This window comes from Metopolophium dirhodum, chromosome 9 (genome assembly GCF_019925205.1).
Source record: "Metopolophium dirhodum isolate CAU chromosome 9, ASM1992520v1, whole genome shotgun sequence".
NCBI classification, from domain to species: domain Eukaryota; kingdom Metazoa; phylum Arthropoda; class Insecta; order Hemiptera; family Aphididae; genus Metopolophium; species Metopolophium dirhodum.
This window is the reverse complement of record NC_083568.1, coordinates 15,102,774-15,117,484: the sequence shown is the minus strand read 5'-3', so window position 1 is coordinate 15,117,484 and position 14,711 is coordinate 15,102,774. Positions and strand designations below refer to the sequence as shown.

Below are 14,711 nucleotides of genomic sequence, written 5' to 3'. Positions count from 1 at the left end.
AAAATGAAAATGTCATTTTAAGCGTGATTGGTAAACTCTCAGTAATTAATTGTATCGCCACCGAAAAAGGTTTTTTCACCTCCCCGTCGACAGGTATTGAACAGTATCATATTACTGTGATTACCTACAAAACGATTCGTTATCTTTCCAAAATCTAAAGCAGAAACTAACATGGATAATATAGCGTTCGTCTGATATTTGTAATCTCTAAATGGGTGGACAATAGTACTAATATTTATGACAGTCGATATATTATTGTGACACGTGATCACGACATCATATGTACAAACAAGAAGAGAGGATAATACATCCTTTATATATTCTACGAATTTATCACATTGCAGGACAACCACACATTTTATTTATGACTTCACGCTCACATGTGTTGCCGATGTCTCACGAACGTAAAAAATAACAAACTTGTGTTCAGAAAAACCAATTGTATGTGTGTTAGCTTTAATATTAGAGTGAATCCACCTATTATATTATAACTTAATGGTGAGAATACATCATCTGTGTTTGTACTTTGTTTTTATATGATATTTTAATTTTTGTACTAGTTATGAGTGTGTAAAATATTATATTTAAAAAATGGGTATAATTTTCTACAAAATGCAAATATCATAAAAAACCGACGTACACACAGACAATGTTCTTACCCGTATGGTTCTATAAAAAGTAAATTTATTCTAATATTAATTAAAGCTTAAAATATGAAATTGGGTCGGCTGAACGTAAATTTGATATATTGTACGTTTTTAAGACAGACACAACGTGCGGGTGTCCTCTTAATTTGTGACGAACAAACATGGTAGGTAGGTACTTTTACATTAGTCTGCAAGACCACTTGATTTGTTTACGGAGGCAAATTTATAATACATTATAAATTATTGTAGCGTACGTTTTCAGGAGGCAACTATATATAGAGTCATCTATATCGACCAACAGGTATATCTATCTATGTGGTATTTCGTATAATTTGGGAGGTAACTAGTATGATCAACATTATATTATATACTCCAACAATGATACAGGAATCGAGGTGTTGCAGATGACACTATGGCAGACGTGTGGAAACGACTAAAATAATACATTAATATAGTGTTATGTGTGAAAAATCTGTTAGATTCGTTAGTAATTATAATAATAATAATAGTAATAATAATAATAATAATAAAAAAAAACTAAAAACAAAAAAAAAAACAAAAACAATAACAATATAACGAATAAATAAAAACAAATAACGGTGTGTACATCATATTATATATATAATCAATGCTATTGGGGTTCCATAATATTATGTTTACAGTTCTCTCAGTCGTCAGACGGCTGCAATAAACCGTAAAAAAAAACCAAAAAAAAAAAAAAAAAACATTGCAACGAGGTCTGAAAATATAAGTTTGCGCACATGCTTCGCTTGAGGGGGTATTCGGGAAGCAAGGGGGAGGGGGTCAATGACACTACATTATTATCCACTCCGCTCGGGTTTAATCAACTTATATTTTCAGATAACTCCGCAACGGTGGCATCATTATACACACTGCAATATTATATATATATATATAATATTATAATGTTATGTTTATTATTAATTATACCTATAACACATAATAAAATATTATAATAATCAGCTACGCTACATGTCCATTCAACATCATTTTACGCAAAAACTATCTCTCTTTCTCTGCAGTATTTAAAAAATAAATAGTTTTAAATTCAAATACGATATTAAAGCGAAGCGTATTACCTATATATAATATTATAACAACATATCGAGTTTGCTTGTCTATTTTTTTTTTCGAGCCTTATCAACGTAGCGATTCATTACACCCTATAGAGCCGCGATTATTCGCCAAAAAAAAAAAAACATTATTACACATACAATATGACTAAACCAAAAACAATAATAAAAACAAAATAAAATACGATCTCCGCATACGTCACATGTATAACAATATAATATATATAACATTATAGCTCGAAAGAGCGAAAAGCCATTGTCCGTACAAGCATGCAGCGAGTAAAACTGCTATTATAATATTATGATATTGTCGCGTTGTTCCCTCCCATTATACCTATATAGTTGTTTTAAATAATATTTTAATTATTTTCGTTTCTCGTGTTTTCGCTTTTCGACACCTGCAGCACACGGAGGAAACAAAATTACGTGTAATTATCGTTATTAATCGTTTACGGGTTATGTGTGAATCCTTCGCGGTACTATCATACTCAAAATACGTGTCTTCGACACGTGAACAATAATTATAGCGTACCAATAATATTATTATAATAATAATAGGTATTGTAGTACAGTAGAAGTCGAATAATGTAAAGGTGCCGTAGCGGTTGGTGAGACTAAAATGTATTGAAACGGTGCGTGGATAAGGGTAAATATTATGTCGATTCGGTCATTTTTCGATTATTACGCCACCGCTGTCTTCTTGGTTAGCTTAACACATCTATGATGTTTAGCGTAGTTAAGTCGAATCACAGTCAAAATGTTTTATTTTTTATTTCATATTATAATATCTCAAATTATCAAGTCATTACGTAGTCAACTATATACAGTACAAAACCGTATCGTTAACGAGACATTTTTTTCCGTTTTCTAAAAAGTGTCGATCTCGACTTATTCCTGCATTATTTTACTAGCACAACGTTCGCTTAATAGTATAATAACTTTATTATAATAGTAGTTGAAGTCAAACGATCAATGTGTCCACCAACCGCAGTATATTTTTTGCGGGAAGTTTGAAAAAAAAAATTATATCGGCAATGAGGAAAACTCAATCACTAGTGGATAATATTTGAATTTGAATTTTGATATTTTTATCGGTCGGCATATACGGTAATTTTTAGTCCAGTCCTTAGATGTCGTTACAACCTCGAGTTTCCTATTGCAGTTGTATAATATGTATATGGTAATAGGTACAGTGTATATACAGCTATGAGCACAGCAATAATTATTATTATCGAAAAACGATTTCTGTTAATGCGCGTGTGCGACAATAATAGCACAATAATTTATTAATAAAGGTATACACCTACCGTCGTCGTTAAAACGCAAAACAAAAATAACAATTATTACACTCATCTCCGTTCACACCAGACAATGTAGTATATTAAAGGAAACACGCACACACACGCACGCATAACGCGTATAAAACTCGCCACAGACAGTAAAATTAGGGGGTAAAAACGATGACCGTTAAATAAATATATATATATCGTCATGATATTATTACCATGCAATAACATAATTTTATAATCATAATATGTATTTATAATATACACACACATAGCAAAGTCATGTGTATTCATGTATATATCATCATATACATCGAGCGAATCGATATCATCATAATAATCATAATCGCATAATAATATATAATATAAACAATATATTTTATATGTATGATCTGATCTACAGGCAAAATAAAATAAAAATGCTCAACGGTAGGTATATAATATACTATATTAATATAGGCATATGATATAAGTACGCACACGCTTCGACATTCGGTGGAACTCTCGTCGACAGGGGGTTTCCTATTTAAATAAATTTTGAATTCCGTGGATGTGTATAATATGATGAGACGATATCCCCCGCACGGTCGTGATGCCGTTGTCATCACGGCGAGTAACGTGGTTTTAGAGTAATAATTAATATTATGTTATTATCACGTCGTTATAATACTCGTATATTGCAGGTTTCAGATTGTTAATTTTTTTTCGGAATTTTAGTTGTTTTTAGTTCAGTCGCAGGTTCGCGGCGGGAAGGATCGCGACATACGTACATTGCAATCTGGACGAGGACGAAGGATTCGAGTAGCTTTCCATCTGCTGTTGTAGTCCGGTGCTGCTGCCGCTGCCACCGCCGCCACTGCCGTTGCCACTGCTGCCCATCCGTCGCCTTTGCGCTTGTTCCGCGGTGTCCGACGAGTCCAGTGAAAAGCTCTTCATGCGCGAATTGAGTTTCGGTCGACGAGGGCTGTGCGGAGCTGTAAATGTCCACAGACGGGTGGGGCACCCATGGTCAGAGAGAGCGGGCCGTGGGACGGGGGTGAGTGGGTCATGGCGGCTGGACGGCGGGGCGAGAGAATCACACTCGTATATTATGCTTCACTCCCCGTTCGATCGGCAACACGTGTTTAGAATTTGCTTCCGGAGCAGAACGATTTCGACTTCAAGATTCACGGCGTGTACATCGATAGTGTCGGACCGTGAATAAATACAATAATACATTATTATTAAGGTAATGATCGTATTATTTTAATGTCCAAGGGATGTTCAGCGAAGTGGTTTCCGCCCGTCTGTACGCCTTATAGTCTAAGACTAAGAAACATAAACGGACGAGTATGACTCCGAAAGTTGGTCCGACAATCGACATAGACTGGTCAAAATGTTCTGCTTCGAAACGAGAAATCAAAAACAAGGGTTTTCCGAGAAAACGAGTATATCATCAAAAAGAGTGGTAGCGTTATGTTAAAATCTGACGTTTTTTCGAATGTACGCCAATGAATTTTTTCTCCGAGAACAGTCGATTCTCTCGCCTTGCCGTCCACTCGCACACAAACTATACGATAAAAAAAAAAAAAAAATGCATCTATGCCACTAAGATCTAAGACATGCGGCAAAATTGTAATACCAAGTTAGAAAAAATTAATAATTAATTAAAGACTACGCGACATGCACACGTTACTGTTGTCATCTGACCAACACACAAAGTCAGTAAATCATATTATGATGGCATGATATAGTTAATACGGAGAGAAAACAATGAGAACTGTTGTTAATAATTGTTATAGTAAAGTCGGTGGAAAATGTGATGATGTTAAATCGTCTTGAACCTATACAGGATGATTCACGGTTTTCCGCACAAGCAATAAGAATGATGGAATTAATATGTGTTTTCATGTTTGTGAGTGTATTCGAAAACGTGTTTTGTGTTTTACTATCTGTATATGGATACTTACGGTAACATTAATTTATTATTTTATTGAGTAGTCCTTATTCATGTTCATTTAACTCTTATTTAGGTAAGGCAAACAATATTTGAGACGTGTGACATACATAAAAATGCTTTGGTTTATGAAAATTCTTGTGGTGCATGAGATAGGTTTTGTAAGTGCCCTTCGAAAATTCTTTACTCTCAAAACACGAAATATGTTTTCGAACGCATTTGCCAGAAACCGTGAAACACCATGTACGTACATAAATACGCGTTACCGTTAGATTGCGTCGATCGTGGTTCAGATGAAAAAATGGTAATAATAATTATAATAACCGTAAAACATAGTACAATTATTAATAATAATAATTATATCGTGCGTATGAGACCGTAAATCGTAAGCCGTCATATAATTTTGTATATACTATCTGCGAGCTTTTTTTCTTTGTTGGTACACAATGAAATATCGTATACAACATTGTTATTGAATTTGAGTGCTCTCGACAACGATTAACCAATCGTAAAATGGTTATATGATGCGTATACGGCTACTTAAATGCAACCTAATGATATAAATGTACATGTCGTAGGTCAGTGGCGTATTTGAGGATTGTATAGGGATGGAGTCCTGGGTATTTTTTTTATTATTTAATCTACAACAGAACAATAGCTTATATTATAGTAATAAATTAACTAAAAACTGAACGTTATAGGTACTGTTCAAAAATAATATCCAAAAAGTTGATGGCCCTCTGTTTAAATAGTTTTATTAAAAAATAAAATTGATTTTTTCCTCTCCGTGGTCGAACTTTAGTCATACTAATGTTATAGACTCTACCAGATATTCATATTTTTTTCATAAGAGACTAGATCCTTTGCCCACTTGAATTTTAGATTCTGAGCGAAGCGATGAATGTATTGATTTTACAATGATGTGTGTGTTTTTTTTTTTTTAATTTAATTTTTTTATTTTTGTGTCTGTTATCACCTTTAAGGACAGTAAAAGTGCTTGGATTTTCTTCAACAGTAACTTTTCTGATAGGAAAGTGAATCTAGTTGGTGCTTTGGGGGGTCAAAAGCCAGTAGTTTTCAAAAGCGACGTGAAAAACAAAAGAAAAATTAAGGAAAAACGGGAATTTTTACGCAAAATCTGTTTTCGAGAAAATCGATTTTGGTTTTTGGTGTAACTCTAAAACAAATGACCGTAGGGACATGAAATTTCGACTGAATGTTTACATTAGCATTTTCTATACACCATAAAATTGAGAATATTTTGACTCTTTTTGAGTTGTTTACGGACATTGTCAGTTTTCAATTTTTTTAGTTTTTTTTTCTATAAATATCAATAAAATTTTATCTGTTGAGTAAAAAAGCTTGAAAATGTAATAGAAGGCTCCTAGGTTATTGTTTCAAAGGCAGATGAAAAAAATTAAAAATCCTTGAGGCTCCTGATATATCGTTCTAATAGCAGTTGAAAAATATTAAAAATAAATAGGCACAATTTTTTTTTATAAGCAGACTATTGACACTATTTATTAAATTTATAATTTATTAATTATTTTGTAGTTAAAAATGTATAAAATGTTTAACTTTTATGGTTAAGGATTGAAAATTTAATACAAGGCTCCACGTAAATAGGTTATATATAAATTACTTTATTCACAATAATATCATCAAATATACTTGGTAATATCATAGGCTGACTGACCGTTTTCGCTCAGAATCGTTTTTCTTATACAATGATATTATATCATTGAATTCAAATTTAACACCATCCATTACAGTGACCCACTTGTAACCTACTGTACAGCAGAGCGACATCCACTTATCCACCTTTTTTTTATCGATTTTACAAGGAAACACATTATTTTTCTCCCTTCTCAAGATTTTTACCCAGTTACGCCACTGGTTTACACCCTACGACACGCACATGCACATGGAAGTTTTGCTAAGACATCAGAACAATAACTATATGATAGCCACAGGGCGCAGACTTTGCGGATTCCGTACACTGACGACATGCGTACCGGGTGAAAGCCGATCAAGGACAATAATTACAATGACATACGATTGTGTTAAACGAGCATTTCGACGACGACAATATGTTTGCACATAAAAGTATGATACACATAATATGCGGTAGGTAGGCAGGTAGGTAAGTACAAATGATGAATATGAGTTGAATTTTTTTACAAGCTCGTGTGTGTGTTCGACGTTTCGTTATGCGCATTCGCTCCGGAAAGTCTCGAACGACGAGGCTCTCCATAATATGTATTATGACAGAGTGCAATAACGAGGGTCGCTCGGTTACAAAAATGTTTGTGTCGATGAATTATGTATGAGTTGAATTTTTTTAAATCCCTTTGGTAGTTTTGAAAACGTGCACATGACATTTTGATGGGCCTTTTAATTATTCAAACTTCGACCGAACGTATAAATAATATATACGTATATAATATATTATGATGTATTTATCAATCGGATGAGCTAGTTTTTTGACCCTTAATTACAGGATTTGGGTGAAAGTTTCCGAAAGTGACGAGGACGTTCTTCAAGCAATACAATATAACAATGATATTGTCCAATGATTTTTCTATTCACGAAACTGTCCTACAACAATACTCGTGTCGGTGCACATGAATGGATCGTTCTAAACGGTGCAAACACCTGCATGTATTATATTCTACTACGACTATCATCAGACTAAATTGTTTTGAGTGGTTGCTAAGTACAGACCGGTAGGGACTGATCGAGTCCAAAAATGCTTGTCTTGTCCCTGAGTATAGCAGGTGGTCTGGCCTTGTATATAGAAAAAAACAAAAACACGGTATAACAATGGTGATTTATAAAAGAATAAAGTTTAATTAATATAATAACAAGCTTAGTAAACGGGGATTTGCAGTATAATATCGATGAAATTACATTTTTTTTTATCTTAAGGAGGAGCTGGGGAGGGGGGGGGGGTCAGTACGTCATGCTCTTATATTGTAATATTATTATTATATAATGTGAAATATTGTTTTACAGATAATGAAAACGAGAAAAAGCTACCGTGCAACGACATTTGTATAATATATAATATAACAGATATAATAAGTAAATATTGGAAAGTATTCGTCGTAATACGTATTTTGTGACAACTTTAACGATCACAGCCATCGTATCGTATATTACATACTACGTGTTAACAAATAAGGTTATTAAAAGAGCAATATATATATATATATATATATATAGCGTTGACTAATAGTATTGGAAGAAGAATAAGTAATGAAACATAATAATTTATAGAAGAATAAAAAGCGCAGGCTTGTGGAGTTGGGGGTGGGGTTGCAAAAGTTTGTAGGACATACACAATTATTATAGTTTTTGTTTTTAATCAATGTCAGTTATTTTAAAACAGACGACACAGCTGACACGCGTCTATTTAATGGTAGAGCTCAGAAAAAATAAGTGTACCTACTAGAAATTTATGTACCTACGCGATAAAATTATGTCAATAAAAACATGTCTACGGTTAGGCAAGGGAGGCGTAATAAAGAATAAGGTTCGACGCGCGTTTCTCGGACATCGTCATCTATGCCTACAATATAATGTAATTTATTTTAAACTATAATATTAGGCGGGTACCTATCTATATTATTGTGAATCTACCATTAGGTATAGGAATATCGTCGTTTTGTCTTAAAGTCTAAAAATTCGAAATCAAATAACTCGCTTTATATTATAATGGAGTAATTTGAAGGGATAAAATAGGTGACGGGCGTGGGCTTATAGATTGATGGGAGGTGGTGGAGGAAGATTTTCTGAGAACGAGTGGTCGAAAATCGTTATTTTTTAAAAGTTAAATTCTTCTTGGCTGCCATAACGGCGCCGGCCATCAAGCTCCGTCTGTGTCCGGATTGCAGCTGAAGGTCTACTGGCTGTTGCAGGTCTCCGTCTGGGGGTTGACTGGGTAACACTAGGGGTTGTCCAAACGGTCTCGTACCCGCCGCGTACTTAACCTGTTCTGTGTACGCGACAGGTAACGACGAGTGAAGAAAGAGAAAAAAACAAAAAAAAAATAAAAATAAAAAATAAATAAATAAAAATAAATAAAATAATTGAAAAAAAGAATAGTAATCATAAATGGTTTTGAAGTGTATATGTGTAAAAATATTATAATAAAATAAAATAATAATAAAAAAAAAGAATTTTGCGCTCAGAAGAAACAAAATGATATAAATTCGTACTTTCGGGTAACGATATCGATCGGCCTTGTGTTTGGGACCTGCCACCGAACATGGTAAAGCTCTTGACGCCGCCGAACAGTCTCCGCCTTCTGGGTGCTGCCGATTCCGGAAGTCTGCAGGAGGCCGAAGACGTGCCGACGACGTGTGATTCCGCTAGGATAGGACAATCACGATCGCGACATGAGAAATTCGCAATTTTTCGAATGGCTTTTTTGTTTTTTAATTATAATAGGCACACTATTATCAGTGCCATCTGAGGTACCCGGCCAATTAAAAGCCAAAATAATAAATAAAACAATAACAATATAGTAATGATAATACCTATTGGTTATAATATACACTTCTCGAAGAGAAGGGTGCATATATATATATATATATTATCGTATAGGTATATACATATTTATATATATATATATATATATACAAATACATACATACATAATTATGAACTATAAACTCCCGTAGATAATATATTTATATATATTTATTTAAACGCATATAAATGTAGGTATATATATGTATTCGGAATCATAAAAAGTATTAAATAATTATGCTTTATCAAAATAATTAAAGATGATAATATTATTTGTAATAGTAAATAAAAGAGTTCAGCTTGCCCAAAGTCGAGAAGCGTTAACATGCAACGTTCACAAAACATCAACATAATAACAATAGTAATAATAGTAAGCGCGACACGCCACCGTCGTATATGTTATTTACAGCGACAATAAGCGAAGATATTATATTAATATTATTAATATCGTGACAAACGTCGAACAATAAAATAAATTATAATAATATAATATGATGACACATGTACCTACTACACAATATTATTATCGTATACCTCCGTGTGCGATGGACGTTCGGGCGGTAGTGTAAGTGGTCAAAAACAAAATCGGTAAATTTCGGTTTTCCGGTCGTCATCGATGGACGTCTCAATTATTATTATTCATTTCGTTCGCGTATACGATAGTTGTAGGTACATACAATTAAAATATATTATTATTATTATATTATATTGTGTATATTATCATAAGCGCGGGTGGCGTGTCCGGATGAATCGACGGTTTAAACACGTGCAATCGCCTCAATCCTCCGGACGCGCCGCCCGACACTATAATAATAAATAATACGTCAAATTATATTATTGAAGACAGATGACAGTGTGTCTACATAGTGCAGATCTAGATAGATAGAGAGAGAAAGATACAAACAGACAGACAGAGAGAGAGAGAGAGAGAGAGATAGAGACGACAAAAAATGTGTTACGAGACAAATGCATGCAAAAAAAAATACGGGGATCAAGTCCACTCTAACAACAACAACAACAACAACAACAACATCAACAAAAACGACTTGTCGATTCGTTACGTGTGCGGACGTGTAAACGCACACGCACGCACACGCAAACGCACACACACACTCACACACACACTCGCACACACACACAGCCGTGCAGACCTGAGCTGGACGCGATTGGCGGCGACGTGACGTTCAGCGTGGTTCCCGGTCTACCTAAACTGTTCGGGTGCTGCAGGTGCTGCTGCGGGTGCTGCTGCTGCTGTTGCTGTTGTTGCTGCTGCTGCTGTTGCTGCTGCGATGGCGACGATCTGGGCAGTGGTTCAGTGGGCGGCCCGCCGACGGCCATCTGTTGTTGCTGCCGTGAACCGGAAGGCCCGCCGCCCGGTCTGGGCGACGTGCGGATCTCGCCGGCCTGCTTCAACACCTGGTACACCTGGTCGACCGGTTGTCCCGCGCCGTCCAGTTGCAGCTGGAGGCCGCCGCTTGCACCACTGCCCCCACCGCCGCCACTTCCACCACCTCCAACGCCACCTCCACCACCACCACCTCCTCCACCAGCACCACCAACGCCGGCACCGCCAACACCACCGCCGCCGTCCGCACCGGGAATTACTGCGCATACGGGTAGAGAAAAAAGAACAAAAAAAAAAAAAAAAATAGGCACACCACACACGTCCACGACGACGAAACAATACATAATATACACGCATATACATATACATATATTATATATACGTGTGTGAGTGTGTGCGCGCGTGTGTTTTGACACACCTACACACACGCACGCACACGTATATATATTACGTATATGAATTCAAACGAAAATAAAATCATAAAAAAAAAAATCAAAATCAAATTTTGCAAAAATGTTTTTTTTTGTGCAAATGTTCACACCACTCCGTGTATAATATATATATAGGTTCACAATCGAAACACTCGTAAAAAGCAAACTCATAAACGTCGAACATGATATATTTTACATTATTATTATTATTATATATATATACATATATACAATGCGTTCAAAATTGTAAAACAAAATATCGTTCATTGCAGAGCTCTATGGTCGTGTAGCAAGTCGTGCGATTCGGTGGTCAAAATCACATTATACGATGATAACACACAATATTATCATTATATTATGGTCATATTATGACGGAGCTATGATACCTATGCATGTATATATTACATCGATAATGCAGTATTGTAGTCATAATATTGCAAACATATTTTCGAATTTACGACTGATGTACCTATTATTATGACCGTTGTCCACAAATATATCCTGTGCAGTTACACTTGTATTATGTAGGTCACCAAAAACTATGTGAATAGTAAAAGACAAACAATATTTTAAACGTACAAATTAGGTAGTTATTAATATTGCCATTATTCCTTATTCACATAGACTACACGTTTTGAAGTAGGTAATCATACAGAATACATTCACCAAAAATATAAAATATCTGTAACACTCTATTCAGAATAAGAAAGGTACCGGGCGTTCCGAATGCCGAACCAGGTGGTTGCCGTGGTGGGAGAAGCATCTCACCGCCTCCGGACGAAAACCAGTTGCCGCCCGGTACCTTTCTTATCCTGAATAGAGTATCTACCTATAATACAGTATATTAATCTTATTCGTAATATCATAATAAAAGTAAATGTCTTAAAAAATTATGTAATACGATGTAAATAACTAATTGTACGCTTAAAATATTTTTAATTTATCATAGGTGCAAATAATTTTCTGTGAAAAACAATAAAATATTTGTTGCAATAAACAATGCATATTTATTGCAACAAACAATAAACACGTGGATATTTCGATAGAATACTGGGAATGTGTTTCTGATAAATGGGCGATGAGAATGTAGGTATTAAATATTACAAATAATGTCGATTGAATATATAGATAAAAAATTACTTGAACAACTCTACTAATTACCAACATGTAAATTAGATGTATTTTATATTGAAAATCTATATTATTAATATTTTAGTATGACATTATATTATTTGTATCTACATTAATGTGGCATCATTCTTTTCAGTCGTTAATAATTTTAAACCATATAGATCTTAGATTAACTATTCTAACTTACACTATTACATTGTTCTATAGAATAAATTATACCACAATTTAAAGAGTGGTTAAGAATAGAATAATATACGAATTTTATCATGGAATTTATACAAGATTTACCATCTACGTATTATGTGTGAGCGCCATTAGAGTCTACCTCGACTCATACGTGATCTAAATATTGTAAATATTATTGAAATGGTGAACCGAAATGCACAGTTCCTTTAATGCGTTGTGGTTGTAAACAATTACTACAAGACATGTCGTCTTTACATATCATTTAGCTTAAAGTGTATCGATGTATCTTGTAGTATCGATATATTATATATTTTGATTATTTCAGCATAAACTATGTTGTTTTATGTGGTACCTAACCTTTGGTATATTGAACAGTATCTTGTTACCTACATGAAAATAGTGACTATAATAATTGATGATGATGAATATTATGATCTATTTATATTTTATTTCATCTGTGAAAATAATAATATACACTAAATAGTAATCGGATTTGTTAACAAGTGTAACTCATGAATTGTTTCAAGACATTTATAGTTTTTGTCTATAACTTTGTAAAACGTATTTTGTATGGTGTTAAAGTTGGAATTAAGTGAATATTTTTTAAACAATTTAATTAAAATTAAATAGTTGGAATGAGAGTAAAATTATTTGTGGAAATTCAACATATTTATCATTTACCAAAAACAAATAATTATTTCTAGGTTATTTATAAATTAAAAATTGTCTCATCTAATGTAACTATTTATTACTGTACTACGGGTTGTATGTATATAGGTTGATGTACATCGTAATGAAAGTAACTTTTTTTTATAGATTTTATTATTTTATAGAACATACATTTATATGATTTATCGTTATTACATTATGGCGCGCTGTGCCGGAATTGGCTTGGCTTTAAATCGTTTTTTTTTTACTTCCTTTTCAATATTTAAAATTTTATAAGAGAAAATAAAAATTAATTCCATCGTCGCAAACACGCATGTACTTAAAAACAAACAGATATAATATCTACAACATAACACATACCCCTCCACAACATTTCGTTTTTATTTCAGCGAAATTCGACAGTGCAATCTCATTTTCTAGGAACTCAAATATTTATCAAAGCAAGGAATTTCAATAAACGTCTCAGGTTAACAAATTATAATACGTCTGTATTTATTCAGCACCGAACAGCTAGATGGAAAGTGAAATTAATGGAATGGTGAGAAGCATATAATAATACAAATTATATACATACGACTTCGTGCTTGTACGATTAAACGCACGTCATTAAGTACATTAATTATTTTCTTAACAATATTATGATTTGTTGGGATATTCTCACATTGTACCTAAATTATTTCTCAAGGAATAATAACTGAATTATGAATTAATCGTTTTTGAATCGCATGAATTATCGTATTGTGTTAGGTCAACAAAATTGGTTGAATAATAATATAATACTCTCAAATATCTTGCCACGTCGTATTATATTGTTACGATGTGTAAAATTAACTATAACCTAATTGTGATTTATTGAATTTTGAAAACCCATCAAAATGTATTTCTTTTGTTTGAATTTATAATCTGCACGTATTCACGTCAAACCATTAATTACTAAAATATCCTTATTGTTTGATGGTTTTTGATTTTCCGGGTAACATGTCATTTTTATTATTATAATATATGAAAATTTGTTAATAGAAATTTTAAATTATATTATCCATTGGATATTAGTGAAATACATTACATAACAGTAATAATGCATGTTTAGTAAATCTATAAAACAATAATTTCACGTAGGTAGATAATATTATATTTAATAATTATTATTTATTCTAAAAACTGATTTATTTAATATAGTTGCTTATTTACATAAAAAAGGAACTCATGGCAGATGTCTGTGTAATCAATGAAGTAAAAAGGTAAGTACAATAAATATGAACGTAATAATACTTTTAACAATGAAGCAAAAACTATTCATTTTGTGATAGAAATTAATATGAAATAAATAATCAATGACAAAATGAAAAACTAATATGGAACTCAAGAATGATAGTCACAACCTCATTTGGTGCATATTATTTGAATTCGTTTTTGCATTTTATTCTTTTATTCCTTTTTTTTTTCATTTCAT

At 33.3% G+C, this 14,711-nt stretch overlaps 1 protein-coding gene across 13 annotated transcripts in view; it reads right to left on the bottom strand.

The window, feature by feature from the left end:
• Positions 1 to 14,711, bottom strand: part of LOC132951880 (uncharacterized) — a 278,489-nt gene that overhangs the window by 20,090 nt on the left and 243,688 nt on the right. For 4 of the 13 annotated variants that reach the window (XM_061023904.1, XM_061023905.1, XM_061023906.1 and 1 more), the window contains 3 exons: positions 10,648 to 11,100; positions 7,688 to 7,750; positions 3,798 to 4,001 (listed from right to left, as the gene is read on the bottom strand). In XM_061023904.1, the coding sequence (XP_060879887.1) occupies positions 3,798 to 4,001; positions 7,688 to 7,750; positions 10,648 to 11,100 (720 nt within the window). Of the gene's footprint in view, positions 1 to 3,797; positions 4,002 to 7,687; positions 7,751 to 9,183; positions 9,337 to 10,647; positions 11,101 to 14,711 lie in introns of all 13 variants that reach the window. The other 9 variants (XM_061023907.1, XM_061023908.1, XM_061023913.1 and 6 more) reach the window with 7 other exon arrangements.